General features: G+C 37.8%; 1 protein-coding gene across 1 annotated transcript in view; it reads left to right on the top strand.

Annotated features, from left to right (window-relative positions):
• The window catches only part of ARHGEF38 (Rho guanine nucleotide exchange factor (GEF) 38), a 271,058-nt gene that overhangs the window by 247,192 nt on the left and 1,105 nt on the right, over positions 1-22,761 (top strand). The window contains exons 11-13 of the mRNA XM_006881117.1: positions 10,567-10,710; positions 11,534-11,732; positions 11,863-12,122. Of these exons, the coding sequence (XP_006881179.1) occupies positions 10,567-10,710; positions 11,534-11,732; positions 11,863-12,122 (603 nt within the window). The remainder of the gene's footprint in view (positions 1-10,566; positions 10,711-11,533; positions 11,733-11,862; positions 12,123-22,761) is intronic.

Here is a 22,761-nt window from a genome sequence, read left to right as displayed (position 1 = left end):
CTGCCTTTGGGTTGGCAGCACAACTCCTCACCCACTAAGCTACCAGGGTTCCCTAAGAGATCAGAGTTCTGTTCTGAAACACATGGGGTAAGCATGAGTCTGAATTGACTGAATAGCACCGGGCTTAGCTTTGATTTTTTTTTTAATTGCATTACTATATAATAGATTATAACCAGTGTCTTACATTTGCTAACTCTACTTTTGCATCTGTTTACCATGCTTTTCCTTCACTTAAGTATATGATTCAATGGTTTTTAGTATATTCAAAGAGTTATATGTACAATCGTTATAGCAATTTTTACAACAATTTCGTCAGTGCACAATGAAATTTCATACATATTAGTTAATATCAACTCCCCCCTCAAAGGTCTCAGCCCTAGGCAACTATCAATCTTTTTGTCCTATTAGTCTGCCTATTTAGGAAACGCTTTATATATGGAAACATATATAACATATATATGTTAATTTGTAACTGATTTCTTCAACTTATCACAGTACTTCCAAAATTCATACTTATTTTAACACATGTATTGTCATAGCATGTATTAGCACTTCATTTCTTTATTTCTGAATAATAAACCACTGTATGACATTTTATCCATCGATAGATTAACACTTGTTTTCACTTTTTGGCTCTTCAAGTTGCTATGAATATTCACATACAAGTTTTTGTATGGATATATGTTTTCATTTCTCTTAAGGATAAACTTATGAATTTGTTGTTATTGTTGTTATGTACCCTCTGCTTGAGACCAACCCATAGCTGACCCTCCAGAAAGTTTTCAGAGGCAGCAAATCCCATGAGAGGAGATTGTCCATCTTTCTGCCATGGAGCAGCTGGTGGATTCAAACCACATGTCTTTAGGCTAGAAGCACAACTTCTTGCCATTATGACAGCAGCGCTCCCTAGGAATACTGAGTCATCTAAATCTAGAAATATTGGGTCATTTAACTCTTTTTATTCTTTGAGAGACTTATCAGACTCTTCTACACAGTGGCTGCACTATTTTACATTTCCCAAAGCAATACATAAAAAAAATTCCTTTTTCTTACAGATTCTTGCCAACATTAGTTAGGTATCTTTCATTATAGTCTTCCTAGTAGGTGTAAAAAGGAGTTCTGGTAGCCTAGTCCATACAAAGTTGCACTGATAACACAATAACCAAATCTCTCTCGTGGTTCAAATCCATCAGCAGTTCCAAGGAGAATGGTGGGCAGTCTCCTTCTGTGTAATTTAGAGTCTCAGAAATCTGTTGGAAGGTCAGCTAAAAATCAGTTCCAACTTTACAGTCATGAGTTGAGAGTCATCTTTTGTGTCTTAACTTGTTTCTGTTACTGGATACTTTTTCTATTACAAATAATGCATCAGAAAGAACAATTTGTAGTATGGTGTGTATTCTTTGTATGCTGAGCAAATAATTGAAGAAGTTGTATTATATGAAGCAGATAGCATCAATATTGGAGGAAAACTCAACAACCTACATTTTGCAGATGGAACAACCTTGTTTGCTGAAAACAAAGAGGGCCTGAAGTTCTTACTGCAGAAGATCATGGATTATAGCTTTGAGTTTGGATCTTTATATCAATAAAGCAAAAACCTTCAATAGGCAATGCTCTAATAGACCAAGAAAAGATTGAAGTTGTTGACAACTTCATCTTCCTTAGATCCTCAATCAATAGTAGTGGTAACAGCAGTAAAGAAATCAAAGGACATATCACATTGGTAAAATCTGCTGTCACAACACTCTCTAAAGTGCTAAAGAGCAAGAATGTCAGTTTAAAGATAAGGAGTGCCTGATCCAAGCCATAGTCTTTTCAATTACTTCCTATACATCTGAAAGTTGGACAATGACTCAGGATGACCGAGGACAAATTGATGGCTTTGATTTGTTGTAGTAGAGAAGATTACAAACATTACATGGATTGCTAAATAAGTAAACAAGTAAATCTTACAGTAAATACAGCCAGGGTGCTTTTTTGGAGGCAAGTATATTGCAACTTTGTCTCATATACTTTGGTTATGTTATGAGGAAGAGCCAGTCCTTGGAAAAGAACATCATGCTTGGAAGAGTACAATGTCAGAGAGAGAGAAGTCTCCCAACAAGGCACACTGACACATGGTCTGTAACCAAGGGCTCGAGCTTTTTAGAGATTATGCAGATGGTGCAGGATAGGGCAAGGTCCAGATCTGTTTATGGGGTTGCTATTAGTTGTAGTTGACTTGATGGCACCTAACAACAACAACAGTATAGTGCCAGACTCTCTTGTGTTAAGAGTCAGTTTATTCTTGGGTAGGTATATGTTGAGGAAAGATCTTGAAGTGGAATATCTGTATCCATAGGAAACTACATAGATGAATTTTCAAACTGCTAATCTTTCGATTTGAAACTGAAGCTTTACAAAGGCACCAAAAAAGCCCTTAATAAAAAATTACATTTGTTCATGTTTAAGTAAGATATACTTACTCATTGCTACACTAAACCCAACAATAATTCATCACTGCCACGTTGATTTCAACTCATAGCTGTCTTACACAAGAAAGTAGAATTGCCTATGGGTTTTCCAAGGTTGTAATTTTTACAAAATCAAGCTGTCACATCTCTCTCCTAAGGAGGCACTATGGATTCAAACTGGTAACTTCACTGAGCAATGAGTGCTTCAACATTGTTCCACGAAGGCTCCTTCCATTATCATCTTCCAAACCAACTACAATCAAGTTGATGCTAACTCATGATGTTGTTCTATAAGGCTTCTGAGGCTCCAACTCTTTGTGAAAGAAATGGCCTATCTTTCTCCCTGAAGAGTGCTGGTGGATTTGAACAGCCAACTTTTAGCTAAGCAGCCTGACGATGTTACAATCTACTATATTACCATGGAAATTACTTATCCCTCTGCACCTCATTTCTTCTCACTTGGAAAATGTTAATAGAATAGTATTTATGTCATCAACTTTTCCTGCAAGGGTTCAATTAGTATGTCTAAAGCTATTAAAAGGATTTCTGCTGCATTATAAATATTATTCCATATTAGCCATCATAACTATTGGTTATTTTTTAATGAATTTTCAGATATTATGGCAGTTTTTTAGTTGTTAAAATGATTTTTATTTTGCTTCAAAATAATGTTTCTTCTCATCTGTCAAATTACACAACATAAATCAATGTATTTCACACAGTTAGCCTAATAGGAGAGTGAACATTCTGAAAGTTTAGACCAATTCTGAATATGAGAATTTCCCCCTATTCTAATGTATAGCTTCATTTGTTCTTGCTCTATTGGATAGTTGTAGTATATGTCTGTTGTTGTAACCGCCGTGTGCCATCAAGAAGTAGCCAGCCCATAGCTGACCCTCTAGAGGGTTTTCAGAGGCAGTAAGTCACAGGGGAAGAGATGGACCATCCTCCCACGGAGCAGCTGGTGGGTTTGAACCATATGTCTTTGGGATTGCAGCACAGTTTCTTACCAATAGGCCACCAGAGTTCCCAGTATGTCTACCATTGTTGTTGTTTTTGTTGTTGGGTGCCCGCAAGTCAGAACTGACTCATCGCTGAACCTCCAGCGGGTGTTCAGAGGCAGTAAATGTCATGAGCAGAGATTACTCATCCTTTCTCAGAGCAGCTGATGGATTCGATCCACATCTATGGATATCTTGACTGCAGCAATAGGATCGAGTATGTCAGAAAGTACTAGCATGATACAGGATAGGACAGCGTGCAGAGCTCTTGATCTTGAGCTCACTATGAATCAGACTTGACTTGAAAGCTCCTAACAGCAACAATAGATGTCTTGAGCGTGCTTTGCATTTCATAAAGGAAACCATGGCTACTGGCCACAAGATCTACTTATTTGATTCATGCTGTGTTCTGAATCTCTCAAGATTGTCTTATGAGTATATGTAAGTCTTTTTGACTAGATGCTATCAATAGATGGCAATGAACCTAAATTTTAAAACTATATTCAATGTTGTTGGAGTAGATATCAGATCTATCCACTTTATTTTTTCAGCATCGTACATTCATGTTCTTTAGAATGTGCCCTCAGTAGTAACTATTTTTCAACTGTTTTCTGAAGATTGTTTAGTACTTACCTTCATGATTTAAAATAACATTCTTGTGTTGCTATTTCATTAATCTTCTATTTTAAGCATGACATATTCTCTTCTTTCCTTGTTCTATCTACCCTCTCTCTCATCTATAGTTGTTTTATGTACTGTCAAGTTGGAACTGACCCATAGCTGACCTTCCAGAAGATATATCTGAGGCAGAAAATTGTGTCAAGGAGATAGCCTATATTTCTCCCATGGAACAGCTGGTGGATTCAGACTAAGTGCCTAAGTGCAAATCCTTATCACTAAATCACTAAAGATCCAAATATATACAATTGTTGTTAATTGGTGTCAAGTCTCACACATAGTAGCCCAATGAACAGCAGATCAGAACCCGGGCTTATCCAGCACCATCCTCATCATCTCTGATATACTTGAACCCATTGTTGCAGTCACTGAGTCAATCCATCTTGTTAAGGGCTGTCTTCTTTTTTGCCTACCCTTCACCTTTCCTAATATGATGTCCCTTTCTAAGGAATAATCCTTCCTAACAACATGCTGTTAGGGACCTCTCTAAAGTATTGAAGAGCAACGGTGTCTCTCTGGAGACTAAGGTGTGTTTGATACAGGCCATGGTCTTTGCTATCTCTTGATATTCATCAGAGAGTTGGACAGTGACTAAGGAGGATAGAAGGAGAATTGATGTCTTTGAGCTGTGGTGCTGGAGAGGAGTAGTGAGGGTACCATGGACTGCTAGGAAAACAAACAGATTTGTCCTGGAAAGGGTTAAACTGGGCGACTCCCAGGAGGCAAGGAATCTGAGGCTTCATCTAAAATACTTTGGACATGTTGTAAGGAGGGTCCAGTCCTTGGAGAGGGACATCATCCCTGGGATGGTGGAGGGACAGCACAGGAGGGGAAGGCCCTCTATGAGGTGGATTGATTCAGTGACTGGGGTAATTGGGATGGGTGTATCAGAGACGGTGCAATTGGCACAGAACAGAGCAGAGTTTAGGGCTGTTGTACATAGGGTCACTACGAGTCGCAAGCCACTCGATGGCACATAACAACAACAACAACAACATATCCAAATTATTTAAGATAAAGTTTTGCCATTCTTGCTTCTATCCAGGAACACTCTGCTTGCACTTTGTCTAAGACATATGTGTTTGGTTTTTACATGGGAAATTCATTACTCTTCTCCAACACAACTCAAAGGCATTGCTTGTTCTTTGTCATCTTTATTCATTGTTCAGCTCTCAGATGCATAGCAGGTGATTGGAAAGACCATGGCTAGAACCTGGTGCACCTTAGTCTTTAAACTGTCATCATTTTAAGACATCAGAGAAGTTCACAACAGCAGATTTTCCCAATGTAATATTTCTCATAATCTCCTGATTGTTGGTACCAAGGATGTTGATTTTGGATCTAAGCAAGATGAATTTGTTGGCAATTTCAGTCTTTTCTTCATCTACCTGGGTATTTCCTACTGGCTCAGTGGTGAATATTTTTTTTTTTGTTTCTTGATGTTAAGATGTAATTCATACTGAAGACTGTAGTCCTTGATCTTCTGCAGCAAGCACCTCAAGTTTTTGTTGCTTTCACTAAGCAAGGTTATGTTACCTACATAATTGTAGATTGTTGATGAATCTTCCTCCTATCCTGATGCCACATTCTTCTTCAGAAAGTCCAGCTTCTTGAAGGATTTGTTCAGCATACAGATTGAATAGATATTGAGAAAAATATGATACACACTCCTTTCCTGATTTTAAACCATAACAGTGTTCGCTTGCTCTGCAGACAACAGCTTCCCGATTTAGGATAGATTTCATTAAGCATAATTAAGTGTTTAGAAATTCTTATTCTTCTTAGTGTTAGACATAGGTTGTTATGATCCACATAATGCCTTTGTATAGTCAATAAAACACAAATAAAGATTCTTTTGGTATTGTCTGCTTTCTGTCAAGATCCGTCTGATGTCAGCAATGATATCGCTGGTGCCACAGTCACTTCTAAACCCAGCTTGAACTTCTGAGTTCTCTGTGAATGTACTGTTCTTGCAGTTTTTAGATGATCTTGAGCAATATTATGCTTTCCTGTGATATTAACGGTAATTTTGATAATTTCCACATTTTGTTGAATTACTTTTCCTGGGAATAGGAACAAATATGGATCTCTTCCAGTCAGTTAGCCAGGTAGCTGTCTTCCAAATTTCTTGCCATAGATTGGTGATCACATAAAAGGATGCATCAATTAGTTGAACATATCCGTGGGCATCTCATCAATTCCCGGCGCCTTAGTCTTTTACTAATACCTTCAGCGAAGCTTGGACTTCTTCCCTTATCACTACTGGATTTTTTATCATATGCTACTTCCTGAAATACTTCTGTGTTGACCATTTGCTTTTGGTACATGAAGTCTATTTATTCCCTTCATTTTCTTTTGCTGTTTCCTTGATCATTCATGATTTTGTCTCTCAGTATTCCAACTTGAGGTTTAAATTTGGTTTTCAGGTCTTTCAGCTTTAGAAAATGCCAAGTAAGTCCTTCCTTTTTTATTCTTCAGCTTCATCATTTCTTCCCTTTATACATATATTTAAGATAGTCACACACCCCTCTTCCCTTTCAATGCATTTTGTTCATGTGAAACCTATACCTAAACTAAGAAGCTGTTTTTCAAACAGAGCAAAGGAACACTGCATGACTCAAATTCAAGACAGACATGTGTCATGTCTGTATGCTTTCTCCACACTTATTCATTCTGCATGCTGAGTAAATCATTTGAGAGGTTGGACTTTAAGAAGAAGAATGTGTGGGGAGCTCTGGTGGCCTAGTGGCAAGAAGCTGTACTGCAATCCCAAAGGTACATGGTTTGAATCCACCTGATGCTCTGCCGGAGGGGGGACAATTTACTCCTGTACCAGTCAGATCTGATTTGACGGTACATGCACAAAAAAAATAATAAAATTAAAAAAAGAAGAAGAATATGGCATTAGTAACAGAGGAAGAGTCATTAATAACCTTCATTATACAGATGACATTCACATATACCTTTCTTTGCTGAATGATTACTCGTCTCTCATGTTTTCTGTTCCCTATGCTCTGCTCAATCTTTCCTACGTAGAATCTCTTATGATATAGTTCTCTGGGCCTGTCATCATCTCAAAGACTTCATCTCTAGATCTAAGGTTGTTGATGAATGATTATGTTGTTGTTAGCTGCAGTTGTGTGCACTTGTCCTTGTGATAAACTCACACATAACAGAACAAAATACTTCCCAGCCCTGTATCATCTCAATGATGAGATTCCAGGTGCAAAATCCATAGGATTTTCAAAGGCTAGTTTTTGGGATAGATTCCCAGGTCTTTCTTCCTAGTCCATCTTAGTTTGGAAACTCTCTTGACATTTTTTCAACATCATGTTGTTATTGCAGTTGTTAGGTGCTAAGGAGCCCATTTTTCAATTTTAGTAACCTAGTCGTAGCAACATTCCCACTGACTGACACATGTTGGCACAAGGTGCATGGAAAATGGTCCAACCTGGATCTTTTGCCTGGAATGCAAGAATTCTATTGTTCAACCACCAGTGCCCATAGATGACGGTGAAAAGACTCAAAGAGTTTAGGGTTGAAAGACCTGTATCTTCACAAGCCAACTTCTCTCTCTCCTCTCTGTGTGGCCTCTGCCCATGATTTCAATATATTGACCACATTGTAATGAACTTCTGTCATAATTACTGTTGTTGTTGAAACGTGCTGTTGAGTCGAGTACAATTTATAGGGACCCTGTGAACAACCAATCATAACACTGTCCTATCCCATGCCATCTTCACAATCTCAGACACACTCTAGTCCATTGCTGTAGTCACCATTTCAACTTACCTGATAGAGGATCTTCTCTCCTACTGCCCCTTCACCTTCCCAAGCATGATGTTCTTCTTATAGGAATAACTTCTAGCAACATACTCAAAGTATGTGAGATGAAGCTTCATCATCTTTGCCTCCAAGAAGCACTCTGGGTGCAGCTTCCCAAAAAATATCTGGTTGTGTTTTAGTGTTCCATGGAATCTTTAGCACTCTTTCTAACCACTACACTTCTGTCATCCTTAGTCATTGTCCAACTCTCAGATGCATAGCAAGTGGCTGAAAAGACCATAGCCCAAATCAGGAATGCCTTGCTCCTCAAACTGACATCATCACTGCTCAATAATTTGGAAAGGTTCCTGAGTGCAGACTTCTCCACAGCAATATGTTTTCTGATCCTCTGACTACTGGTACCAAATAGATTGATTGTGGATCCAAGTAAGACTAGGGGCTCCAAAGTTGAGACTTCTGTGAAAATGATCTTGACCTTTTTTAGCTTAGTCTTGAAATTCAACTTCCAAGGTCTGAAAGAGATTCCAGACCTAGATGGACAAGGATAAAATCCTGCCACTGTACTTCTAAAGCTCAGCTGTTGAAAACCCTATGGAACACCACAGTCCAGTTGACCCTTGGTCATGGGAAAAACACTGGACCCAGCATCATTTTCACTGAAGTCTATTCATGGACCTAATCATAAACATCCAGTTTACCTTTTGAAGATAAGCATGCCAAAGAATTTGGTGACATTTTTAAACCACCACAGTCTCTTAACCAGTATTCATTAGTTTTTAGTGCTTTCCCTTTTCTTAGTAAACTCCCTTGACAATATGTAGTGGCATTTACTACCATTTCTTAGCTGTCCTTCCAAACTATTTTTCCTTTTCTATTATTTTTATTTAGGCTTGACACTTAAGAAAATAATTTCTGTGAGGTTTTTTTGTGTTTTTTTCTTAAAAATTATTATTAAATTTTACTAGTTTTAGTGAACATTTACAGAGATTTTGGGTTTTCATTCATTCATTGTTGCACTGTTTTCTCTACCCTCCTCCCCAGTTCTTTCTTCTTCCCCCCCCCATGTCTGTTTTAATTGTCTAATTGCCACAGTGCTTATCGAAGCCAGTTCTGATTAATCTCCTTTGTCAGTGTGTCCTTTGCCATTCCCTATCTCTCCTCCCTGAGAGAGACTTCACCCTGATTCATAAGGAAAAGGGGATGGTGTATTCTCTTAGCTACTTCCTGCTGGAAAGGGACGCTGTAGGTTTCAGAGTGAAGATCTTCTCTCACTACTCTAAAGGGCCCCTTTGGCAGTAGGAAACACATAGACTATTATGGAGATTGATTTTGGAATTTAGATTCACCGTTATCAATGGTGCTTAGCCGTACATGTTCATATCCTTGAAGATGTATCATGGAAGTGTTGCAGCCTAGAAGATACACATTTAACTAACAAGTTAAAAGTACATGAGTCAAAAATTAAAAAGAAATAATATTCTGAGTAGAGGTTCTAATAATGGCACAAATCTAGTTACAGAGAGAAGGTGGTTCTTACAATAAAAGGACTATAGACTAGCACTTTGTCTATTATAGTGTAGAGGTTAGGAACCACAAGATGTAGAGGCTCAGCTATGTCATTTATGGTTCCAAAGTCCTGGAGGAAATTCCATCTACCACTGGGTTGTTTTAAAACTCGGAAGTTCGAATGCAAGGTAGAGGTGGAACTGCTTATGAGGTTTTCTGTCCATTCCAACAACTAAGAAATAGTGAGAGGAGTTGGGACCTCAGAAGGCTTTTAGGACCAATTAGTAGGCTCTGTGTCCAGGAGAAAATGAATATACTTACCAGTAATGTTAATGCTCACCCACAGCTCTTCTGGGAGGGTCTAAATCATTGAAGCGTCCTCCTTTGTTTCCAGCTGGGAGCTGGGGCCTGTCAGTCCTGTCTGCCACGAGGACCTGATGTGGCCACCTTGGCCAGGTGTCCTTCAGAGCCACACTTAAAGCAAGTGATTGGGAGCTTCCTCTCTACTCCCTGGCTTATCTGTGGCTCTCGTCTGTGACACTGTCTACTGAAGTGGCCCAGCTTCCCACAGTGGAAGCAATTCTGACCTCCTTTATTACCTTTGGGTGGCATTGTATATGAGTAAGACTTCCTTTTCCTGACACAAGCCCTAAACTGGCAGCAAAAGCTGCCCCAATAATTTTGGCCATTCTCTGGTCTTTTCTCTTCCTTCTAGATCCCAGTTGTTAAAAGAGGAAAAAAATTAAGCAAATGTATAACAAATAATTTTGAACATTATAATCTTTTAAGCTTAAGGCTATTAAGGATATTAACAATATCATCGTTTCCAATCCAGAGATACATGTTCCAATGCAGTACCTATTTTTCATAAATGGTTTTGGTAAGAGGAATGTTGTAAATGTGGATACATTTCCACTGTTCCTCCTCCATGCCACGATATAGTGTTATTAGCTTGAGCAATTTCTGTTATTTTTAAGTAGGGCTACCAGAAAGAACAAATTAGATCATCTATCTAGAAGCTCTAAAGTTACTCTCATTTTCCACTGTGGAGATCTATTATACTTTAACTGCTCATCACAATTCTACCATAATCAGTATTAAGTAATTATCTGTGAACAATATTGTATCATTTCTATTTATAGAAACCACTGTTGGCCTCCAGAATCTCTGAGATTCAGAATCAAGTACTAGAAGAGTTTCAAAGTCTGAATTTTGTGAAGGACAATAATGCCACATTTATTGAGAGGAAACTGAGTTTTGAAAAGAAGAAACCTGTGCACATCTCAGTGAGTTTTGCATCATTAATAACAATAATATGTATCACTTCTCCCCTTGCCTAAGTCACAGGGGTGGATTATTTCCTATCAGTCAGTCCATTCTAACTTATTCAGTTTGTCTACCAATTATATAACGTTTTTATCTCTTTATTCCCTTTGTATCCTCCATATCATTACAATATTTTGTCTTTCTTTCGTTTGTATCCTCCACAACATTATGGATATTTATCCATTTTGTACATGATAGAGCTCAAGATCATAAGTATTCAGTACATAAACTGGTAAATGAACGAAAAAATTGTATAGAAAGATCTCACGATTGAATTGTTTTATTTTTCTAGATAAAATATCCTTCACTTCAGAAAACAAGTGATTTTTCTCAAAGTCACTTAATAGCAGAACTAGGATGGAGTACAAACTTCTAGACATCTACCTAACTTACTGATAATACTTCTCGGGGAAAAAATAAGCACATATGCAATTTACTTAATTAAACTATGTTTGTGAGGTGATTCATATGTAAGGAATTATCTTTTATATAGCAAAGAGTTTGAAAAGTTGTTCAACAGAACCTACGCCCTTTAATTCTCAGTTGAACGTTCTTTTTTTCTCTGCAACACTGCCCCCTTGTGCCAACTACAGAATTTTCACTGAATAGCTCAGCTGAGTCTTTGAGAATCCTAACTTGATCTGTGCATCTTAAACTTGAAATAACTGCAAATTAATGCATGACTACTATGTTTACAAAATCTCCAGAGCACAGTATCAGCTACCTCAGTGTGGAGTTTACTATACATCTATCTACACTGAAATTTCTCTTTACTTCTCCCAGCCAGGAACTCCACGTCAAACTGATAGTCACCGCTCCAGGCTTCTATCCACATACAGTGCAGAGGAATTATATCAAGCTAAGCGCAAGTGCAATGCTACCCAGGAACATGACATCAATCTTCTGGAAGGGGAGCTGGTGGCTGTGATGGAACAGAAAGATCCGCTGGGGAGTACAAGCAGGTGGCTTGTTGACACAGGAAGTAAGTTTAATTGCAAGACATGCACAGAGCTACTTTTCTTCAAGTTGAGATTTTTCTGGGGATCTCTGTATGCCTTGCTAAGCAAGACTAAACTCATAACTTTGATTCTTTCTTTTTATTTCCTTTCCAGTTGTAAAAGGATATGTGTATTCCTCCTTCCTAAAACCTTATAATCCAGCCAAAGTGCAGAAGGTGGATGCTGAAAACAGGTTTTGTGATGATGATTTTGATAACATCAGCCTCTTTGTGTCTTCACGGCCCGCTGGTGACAGTGTCACAGGCACCCCAGAAGGCAGCATAAGTGGTAGCAGCTCATCTCTTAGTGGTACCTGTGGAAAATTGGAAAGAAATGGGACAGATGTTGATAGTCTTCAAGAAGTAGAAGAACAGGTAAGAATTTGAACCTTGGTGTACTAATACTTGACTATTCAAATCATGAAAGAAGCTCTCTCTGTGTTCTGTTTTACTGTAAGACTTGATGGGAAAATACCAATGGACAATAAGGAGCTTAAATTCTGTAAGAACTTGCTTTTGTGCATCATTTTTTTTTTGCTAGGAGTTTAATTTTCTAAATCCATTTCCTCATATAAGGAAAAGAGGACACTAATCCCTGTTTTTTCCAGTCAATGTGAAGATTAGTGATAATGTGTGCATATGTGTCACATACCCAGGACGGAATATACACTCAGCGCATAGTTGTCGTTGTGTACTGTCAAGTCAGAACACTGACCTTCTAGCAGATTCTCAGTGGCACTTTAATGTCACAGTCAGAGATTGTCCATTCCTCCCCACCCCCACAAAGCCTCTAGCGGATTTGAACCACATGCTTTTGGGACAGCAACACAGCTCCTTGTCTTTATGCCACCAGAGCTCTCAACACATAGTAGTTGCTATTACTACTAGAAGAGCCATAGTGGCAATCTCCTTTAGTAAAATTAGCACCTATTAAGTATTGAGTGTCTGCTCTGTCCTGGGTGCTTTTCCTATTATTGCTACCTTGCTATTATGCATTTAGAGTGTAGTGAAGACATTATTCTTATATTTTCCCATCAGACAAAAGTAGTATAATACTGAACAAATCATCATATATAATATGTGGGAAACTGCCAATGGTTTCTCAAAGGGCAATTATCAGACTGTTATTATTAGACAGTCTGATAATGGGCCCTTTATACATTCCATGTAATGTAATATACTGTATGCAGGAACTTTTAGAAACTAGTCTTTCTCCATCTGCAACAATCATAAAGACCACTGATACCCTTTCACAAAATAAAAAATTAACAATCGTGTGTTGTTATGTAATGTCGAGCTAGAACCAGCCTGTAGCTGACCCTTCAGAGGGTATTCAGAGGCTGTAAATCACACCGGACGAGATTGTCCATTTTTCTCTAGCAAAGCAGCTGGTGGATTTGAAACTGTGTGCCTGTGTGTTAGCAGCACAAATACTTACCTCTAATCCATCAGGGGTTCGTTCCTCTTTTGTCATATTAGGCACCCTGGTGTGCCACACTTAGGTATTCACTTAGCTGTTAACCCAAATGTTGGTCATTTGGAACTCCCAGGTACTCTACAGGAGAAAGATGAACAGTCTGCTTCAGCAAATATTATTGCCTTAGAAACTCAGGCTTATTAGACAATTCTACTCTACTTTTTGTTAATTATTTTCATTTTTATAGTAATATTACTTGTGAAAAATTGAGATAGTGAAAATATATATATTCAAAGTAAATGTCTATTGTCTTTTTGAAAAAATATTTTTAAAATGTGTATTGATTTCCATACAAAATCAGCATACTTTGAAATGATTCATTCATATAGTGTTGCACACTTTTCTTCATTCATATTGTTTCATACGATCATTCCCATACTTAGTACACTGTGTTTTACAAAACCAATCACCATTGATAGATGCCCACTATCACCTCATCTTTTTAGGTGCCACCTGGATCTTTCCTAATTTCTTCACCTGTTCCCTGTGCCAAACTTTGTGACCCTGTCATTTCCCTCCTTCACTGCCAGCCCGCCTGATTCCTCCCCTTGTTACTATGGACTTTTATCCACATCTTACTAGTTATTCTTCTATTTTTACAGTAATGGTCTTATGCATTATTTGTCCTTATGAGACTGAGAAAGTTCATGTAACATAATGGTCTCTAGCCTCTCTCACATTATACAGTGTTTTTCAAAATTGTTGCTCCTGAGTGCTGCGTAGTATTCCATCATATAATTGTAACACAATTTCTCAATCCATTTGTTTGTTGATGGACATTTAGGCTGTTTCCATTTTCTTGCTATTGTCAGTTTTGCTGTTATAAACATTCTTTTTTTCTGTATTTTCTCTTTGAGTCCTATTCTTTAGACACAATATTTGTTTACAGGTGTCTCTCATTTTCTTCTGCTTTGCCTTATTGCAAATCCCAGATAATATATTTTTTATCATTTGAAAGCTTGTGGCAAATGTATTGGTGCCATTCTTCCAATAACATGTGCTTGCTTTGTTTCTCTGACACAATTTGGTGAATACTTAAATTATTTCAAACTTTTTCATAATTATATTGCATATTTAATAGACTACAATAGTGTAAACATAACTTTCTTATGTAATGATAAACCAAAAACTTATGTGACTTGTGATATATACTTTCTTTTGGTGATCTGGAACCAAACTCACAATATCTCTGAAATGTGTCTGTATTTACTTCCAGGCATTGTTTGTGCTTGTACAAACACATATATTTTATACAGATAAGAACTTTTCATATATGTGATCACATGGAATCCTTAATAATGTCCCTTTAAATTTAAATTTCTTATTCTACATTATCTTGGAGAAGGTGAAACCAAGTTTCTTTTTAGTGGCTAGGATTTTGAAACTCCATCTCACACACTTTAGGCATATGGCCAGGAGGGACCAATCCTTGTTAGAAGGACATCATGCTCAGAGGGGTGGAGTGACAGCGTGGGAGAGGAGGACCCTGGATGAGATGGACTGATACAGAGATGAGGGCAATGGGGCTAAGTGTGTTGGAGTCAATGATACAGACTTCATAGGGCTGCTATGAGTCTCAGGCGACTTGATGGCATGTAACAACAACAACATCCTGCATTGCATACTTCCTTAATACCTGGTCATATAATAGGTTACATAATTTTACTTTTGTTTATCATTTAATATGTGGTGGCCTGGTGGTAAGGAGTGGCATTACCATCCCAAAGTCACAGGGTTCAAATCCACTAGTTGCTCCATAGGGAAAGGGAGGCAATCACCTCCTGTGTGATTTATGCCTCTGAAAATCAGCTTGAGGGTCAGCTATGAGTTGACTCCAACTTAACAGTACATGAGATAAAGAAAATAAAAATCAAGAAGACAAAGATCAACTTACCCTTCTAAAAAAATCTGCCTAGTATTTAATTTTACTGCTATATCATAATTTATGTAACTATTACAATCACCCTAGGGAGTTCAAGTGGCCTAGCAGTAAGAAGCTGTGCTTCAATGCTGAAGGCGTGCTTAAACTCACCAGCTGCTTCATGGGAGCAGGAGGACAATCTCCTCATAGGATTTACTGCCTCTGAAAACCCACCGGAGCATCAGCTTTAGGGTGGTTCCAACTCAATGGCAAATAACAAGAGCTTGACCCTCTTAATAGATATTTGGGATACTTAATGTCTTTCACATTTCTAGGAAGATCCCAGTTCATCTGTTTTTGAACCTTTGTATGAGTATATGTGAAGGAACTCTGTTGGTGCCACGGTTAAGAGTTACACTGCTAACCAAAAAAACCACAACCAACCAAACCCAAAAAGAACCAGTGGTTTGAACCCACAGGGCACTCCAGAGAAGAAAGATGTAGCATTCTAGTTCCTTAAAGATTATAGTCTTAGAAACTTATGAGGCAGTTCTATTCTTTCTTATAGGGTTAATATGGGTCAGAATCATTGAAGCTGTTTACCTTTTGTTTAGTAGTTAGAACTATATAATCCTCTGATAATTTTAGGAACTAAGTGATGTATTGATTAATGTCCAGTCTGACAGTATCTGACCATAAATGCTTCTGGGAGGTGGATGGGCTTCCAGGCTACAGCTAATCTTGCTACTTAGGCAGAAGAAATAGTGGGTGGGGTTAGGCATGTTCTGATCCCTCCTCACCTGCTTCCTCTCACTCTGATCCCACTGTCACCTTCATATTCATAACCGCTACCAGCACCTGAGCCTCCAGACTCTGCCTCTGCCACCAGCTCCAGCAACAAGTAGCAAGGATGAGGATGGCCAGAAGTTGGTTCCTGTATGATTTTAATATGTTCTTTGCACAAAGTCCAAAACACATCCTCTTTCAGACTGCATCATGGGTATTAAGCTACAAATGCCTGTAGACACATAGTCTTGGTAAATATCACCAAATCCCTCCACAACGGTTTTTTATCTGTTTAATTCCTTTACTTGACACTGTAATGATTATCCAACTCCTGGCTGATTCTTCTTTAAACACAGATTTACTAAGCCGAAGTTACATACCGTAAAAACAGTAACTTAACTACAAAATTCGAAGTGTGTTAGTGAATATGCAGGGCTTTGTAACCATTGCTCAAAACCAACTTTAGAACATTTCTGTCATCCAAAGATCCCTTGTGTGCCTTTGCAGTCCCTCTCCTTTCCTAACCCCAGTCCCAGGAAACCAGTAGTTCTCTTTATGTCTCGATAAATGTCGTGGTTGTCTGTGCTCCTGCAACAGAAATACCACACATATATGGTTTCGACAAACAAATTCACTTATTCATATTTTGGGGGAATGAAAGTTAAAATTCAAAGTACTGCCCGAGGGGAAGACTTTCTCCATTGGCTCCAGAGGAAGGTCCTTGTTTCCATTCTGTTGAGTGAAGAAATTAAACAGACAAAATCTTTGTAAAGAGACTTGGTAATATTTACCAAAACTAGGTATCTGTATGTCATATGCATATGGCATAAATTTTTGTACAACCAGGGGAAATTTTTATTGCTGAAAGTGCACTTATTGAGGAAAAACAAAAGCTACAGCCTTCACTATGAATTCTATCTCAAGATAAGAGAAAAAAAATCTTCACAACTGGATAAATAGCCATCATCATGATCATCACAATCAACAGAGAAGCTGCAGAGTTGTCAAATATTTAATTTTACTTGGACAAATACTCAATGCCCATGGAAGCAGAAGTCAAGACATCAAATGACACATTACAGTAGGCAAGTCTGCTGCAAAATATCTATAAGGGTTCAAAACAGGGTTATTTTGGGTACAAAGGTGTACCTGACCCAGGCGACACATGTGTGTGCAAAAACTGGCCAATGGATAAGAAAGAATGAGGAAAGGCTGTGTATGAATTATGATGTGAGCAATGAATGATAAATATATCATGGACTGCCAAAATAACAAATACATCTGAGAGAAGTACAGCCAGAATTCCCAGTAGAAGTGAGGATTGTAAGACTTTATCTCATATACTTTGAACATGTTACCAGGAGGGGCCAGTCCCAGTAAAAGAGCATCATGCTTGGTAAAGGAGAGGGTCCCTGAAAAAGAAGAAGATCCTAAACAAGATAGAGTGACAGCATGGCTTAAGAATAGGCTGTAACAATTGTGTAATGATGGTGCAGAACCAGACAATGTTTTACTCTGTTGTATTTGGAGTCACTGTGAGTTGCGCCAAATTAACAGCATCTAAAATCAACTACTTTTTGTTTCATCAAAGAACAAAATAATAGCCTTCCATTCTAATGTAGTCTTCCTTTTTACCTGTGATATAGTACTAGCAACATTTATATCCATTGAATATGCTGCATAGTACCATCAATTTAGTGATGTGAAACAACACAAATGTACAAATGTATTTATACTCTCCCAGTCCTTATAGTCAAGAATGAAGGCACAGCTTATCTGTCCTCTGCTCAAGATCTCACTGGCTGTAATAAAGATATTGGCCAGGATGTGCCCATTTCTGGATCTCAGAAGTTTTTTTTTCTAAATTAAAATAGGTTTTGGTGTAAATTAAGTTTCTTGTGCATTTAATTATCCCTCCCTTAGTGAATCCTATCACTTGTATTCACGGAAATTAATTTTATTGCCTTCACTCCAGATCTCCAATTAACAACAACAAAAATCATAATATATTTTAATCTTCATTTTCAAATACAAAATGCTATACGAAAGTAGCATGTAAAATATATGTAGCTCAGGAAGCCAAGATAGTCATGTTAAAGGAAAAGATAGACATTTTTTTCTCTCACAGAAGGGGCTAAGATGTAAGTTCTTCAGTTATTAAGTAAATTTTTAATTATTAAACTAATTTTTATAGAGAAATAATTTTAAATAAAGGTAAGAAAAAGAAATACACAGTAGCTTTTAGTAATTTGTCTTTTTTCCTCTGTCAGTCTCTCCCTTCCTCTCTACTATCTCTATTCATTTCTTACTCCCTTCCTTCCTACTTAATGTTAAGTAGTAATAAAAACAAAATTATAATATGTGTATTTTTTGCAAACTGCCTTTTCACAAAAAAAATAAGTTTGATATGTTTTTACGTAATTAAATATTTAATGCCTCATTTTGATAACTACTTAAATGTATAGGAATATATTTTTCTAGCAAAATCTTCTTGAAGTACTTTCTAAGCAGTGGCATATTAAACACAGAGCATTGATAACATATGTAGTTGAAAAGTGTAATGTGAAAAATCAGTCTATGAGTTTAGGATTTTTGGTAAAACAATAACAGATTTGAAATAAAAAACTCTATTCTCAATATTCTTATGTGGAAAAGTAAAATAATAATGGTTCTCAGCCATTATACTACCTCAAAATCTGGGTTTTAGCTATAACAACTTTAGTCCTCTTTTAGAATGATTAAACTACATGTTCCCACATCCTTGCTTGCAATAAAAGATACGTAGGTGAACTCCAAGATTCCTATCTTGTGTTAAATTATAATCCACTTCGTTCAATTGTGGGTGGACTCTATGAATATGATGGCTCAAGTGAAGAATTTCTGGAGAAGTTTCTAATAAGGTCTCTAATAAATGGACTTGGAGTCAGTCAAAAAGGAGATTTTCATGAGTGGGCCTTACTTAATCAGATAAAGCTTTTAAAAGAAAGCACAAGTTATACCTTAAGAGAAAGATTTAAAGCCAAAGAGATGCTCTCTAAGAGGTCCTGAAGAAGTAAACAACCATGTCGTGAATCATCTATTAAGAAATTCAAGAATCTAAGAACTGCTTCTGGACAATAAAATTGATTCTCAACTGACAGAAATTAAATGCTGTTGTTTAAGTTTTTACTTAAATTTCAACATCCAAATTAGTTGCTGTGTTATCTGTATCTATAAGTTTATCATGCTGTAGTTGTCTTGTGTACTGTTGTTATTTTGGAAACTATGCTACTGATATTTTAAGCCTGATACTCACGGTGGACAAGTTCAATAAGAGCTCTCAGACAGGTGGGGAAGAGTACCTGGTGATCTCAAGCTGGCCAGTGAGAACATTATGAGTAACCGTGGAACATTGCCTGATACCATGCCAGAAGTTGAGCCTCTGGGATTTGAAAGAATTCAGTATACAACAGAGGAAAAGATACCTCCGTAATGTAGAGTTGATCTCCATGATGTTCATGACGTAAAGCACTTAACAATTTCCTTTGCTAATGTGGCACAATTTAGAATGAGAATACCTGCAAAAATCCCATAGTTATCAAAATGTGAAATGTACAAAACACAATTCCAGGAAAACTGGAAGTTGTCACAAATGGATGGAATGTATGAAGATGGACATTAGTGAGCTGAAATTGACTGGTATGATCATTATTAATTAGACCACATTGTTTTACTATGTTAGAAATTATAGATCGGAGAGGAATGGTGTAGCATTTCAAAAAGAATATTTCCAGATCTATGCTGAATGACAATGCTTTTTGTGATAGGATAATATCTATATGCATACAATGAAGACCTGTTAATACTATTATTATTCAAATTTACATTCTAGTTAATACTGTCAAAGATTAAGAAATTAAAGATTTTTACCAACTTCTGAAATCTGAAATTATCCAAATCTGCAATCAAGATGCAGTGACAATTACTAAGGGTTACAATGTGAAAATTGAAAACAAAGAAGAAAGATTGGTAGTTGGAAAGCACGCCATTAGTAACAGAACCACCAGAAATTACATAATAGAATTTTTCAAGAACAACCACCTATTCATTCAAAATGCATTTTTTCAACAACAGAAATGGTTATTGTACAAGTGAAACTTGCTAATAGAATACATGGGAATAAAATAAACTACATCTATAGGAAGAGACTATTGAGAGGCTCAGTATCATCCACCAACACAATATCATCAACCAGCGCAACAATTGTTGTTGTTGTTATGTACCATCAAGTCACTTGCGACGTATAGCGACCCTATGTACAAGAGCCCTAAACAACGTTCTATCCTGTGCCAACCTCGCCATCTCAGGCACACTCATTCTCACCACTCCACTCACAGAATTGATCCATCACATCAAGGGTCTTCCTCTCCTGTGCCATCCCTCCACTCTCCCAAACATGATGTCCCTCTCCAAGGACCAGTCCCTCCTTGCAACATGCCCAAAATATGTCAGACGAAGCTTCAGAATCCTTTACTCCAAGGAGCATTCTGGCTTCACCCTCTCCAAGACAAACCTGCTTGTTCTCCTAGCAGTCCAGGGTACATTCAACACTCTTCTCCAGCACCACAGCTCAAAGGCATCAATTCTCGTTCTAACATCTTTATTCACATGTCCAACTCTCTGATGCATAGCACGTAATTGCAAAGACTATAGCTCGGATCGGGTGCACCTTAGTCTCCAGCCTTATGTCATTGCTCTTCAGTACTCTTGAGAGGTCCCTCACAGCTGACTTTCCCAATGCAATACGTCTCCCGATTTCCTGGCTGCTGTTACCAAGAGTTTTGACTGTGAAGCCAAGTAAACTAAAACTGTTAACTATCTCAATCTTTGTTTTCTCTTTGGGGATTCCCCCTTCACCCCCTGTCAAGTGGCTTCTTAAGTTACTTGATAGCAAACTATCTGATTATTATTTGTTGTTGTTGTTGTTGTTGTTGTTGCTATGTATTGTCATAGCTAAACTGCTGGCCATCTGTAAATCACACAGGAGATTGCTCATCCTTCTCCCACCAGGCAACTGGTGGAGTTGACGTGCCTGCACAGCAGCCTAGTTATCTCTAGGCCACCTGAGCTTCCTTCAACAGATAGTAAATTTTTATTAAATTAGTTAAAGAATAAACTTTATTATTCAATTAATTACTTTTATACCACAGGTATGCACATTTTAATTATAGTCTGATAATATTAGTGGAAGACACACCAAACACTTTTTTTGGTACATGAAATGATCTTTGGTTAGAGGGAAATAAATACATTCATTAAACTATGCCCTATTTGTCTTTTTTAATCACTTAAAAGAACTTTAAAAGTTAAAAATTTCATATACTCTCATAATTAATATTGGGAAATAAAGGAACAAAGAAAGAAAATGGAAATAAACTATATTCCACTGCTCAATGAATCTATTTAGTGTTGCTGTTGCTGTTGTTAATTGCCGTTGAGTCAAGCATGACTCATAGTTATTCCATGAACAAAAGACCTAATGCCTTTTCATAACTATCATCATTTCTCCAAGTCCATAGAGTTTTCATGGGAATGTGGTTTAGGAAGTGGATGCCACTACTGCTTCCAAACCTGTTTTACAACTGGGAGCTCCACCAAACACTGTCCACATTGGAAAACCATGATTGTATTTTATACCCGAATGGCACATGGTTCAGCATCACAGCAAACCCAGATTGCCTCAGTACAGCAAACTGGCAAAGAGTGATGTACAAAGTAGAGGAGACATGAACAAAAGACCGAAACTCTGTTCAGTAATTAACATAATTTCTTTCTATTGATAGAGTTGATAGGGTTTCCAGAGGCATCTGGTTTAGGAAGAGGATTCCACTCCTGCTTCCAAACTTGAATCAATCTGAAAGCTCCTCCAAAACTTGACAAAACTATGACACAGTGTTCAGCATCACAACAACTCCAAGTCATTCAGTACAGCAAATAGTCAAAGTGCTGTACCACTTAACTAATGTCAATGCTAACATTACTAAATTTAATAAATTGATAAATGTTGTTGACTACAATGAACCCAGTAGACCCTCAGCCCTTGGGTCCTTGCTGGCTAAAATGGGCAAAAATCCAGCCAGCTGATACCTGCCTGTGAAGAGAAAAAACCAATGACACAACCAGACAGAAACCAACAAACCAAAACTTCCCTTACATGAATACCACCAAGATGCAAGAAACCAACTTCTAAAGTGAGTGATGGGTTCAGTATGTGGCTGGCCTGGAGGATCTTGTGAAGTGCAGTGGATTTAGCGTTGTTGTTGTTGTTGTTGTTGTTGTTGTTGTTACGTGCTGTCGAGTTGCCTGCAACTCATAGAGACCTTACGTACAACAGCCCTAAACCCTGCTTTATCCTGTGCCAATCTTACTGTCTCCAACACACCTGTCTCCATTACCCCAGTCACTGAATCAATCCATTTAATTGAGGGTCTTCATCTCTTGCACTGTTCCTCCACCCTCCCAAGCATGACGTCCCTTTTCAAGGACTGATCTCACCTTGCAACATGTCCAAAGATGAAGCTTCAGAATCCTTGCCTCCAAGGAGCAGCCTAGCTTCACCCTCTCCAGGATGAACTTGTTTGTTCTCTTAGCAGTTCATGGTATATTCAATACTCTTCTCCAACACCACAGCTCACATCAGTTTCCCCCTCTATCATCCCTAGTCATTGTCCAGCTCTCTGATGCATAGCAAGTAATTACAAAGACCATGGCATGTATCAGGCACACCTTAGTCTCCAGACTGACATCTTTGCTTTTCGGTACTAGAATTAGAGTAATAATTTATCTTTTTAAGTTGTGATATTGGAAAAGAGTCCTGAATACTCCATGGACAGCCAAGAGAAAAAAAAAAA

Source organism: Elephantulus edwardii, unplaced genomic scaffold (assembly GCF_000299155.1).
Source record: "Elephantulus edwardii isolate Elephantulus edwardi_28Jun2011 unplaced genomic scaffold, EleEdw1.0 scaffold00012, whole genome shotgun sequence".
NCBI lineage: Eukaryota > Metazoa > Chordata > Mammalia > Macroscelidea > Macroscelididae > Elephantulus > Elephantulus edwardii.
Note: the sequence above shows the minus strand (reverse complement) of the source record. Positions and strands in the feature narration are given on the sequence as shown.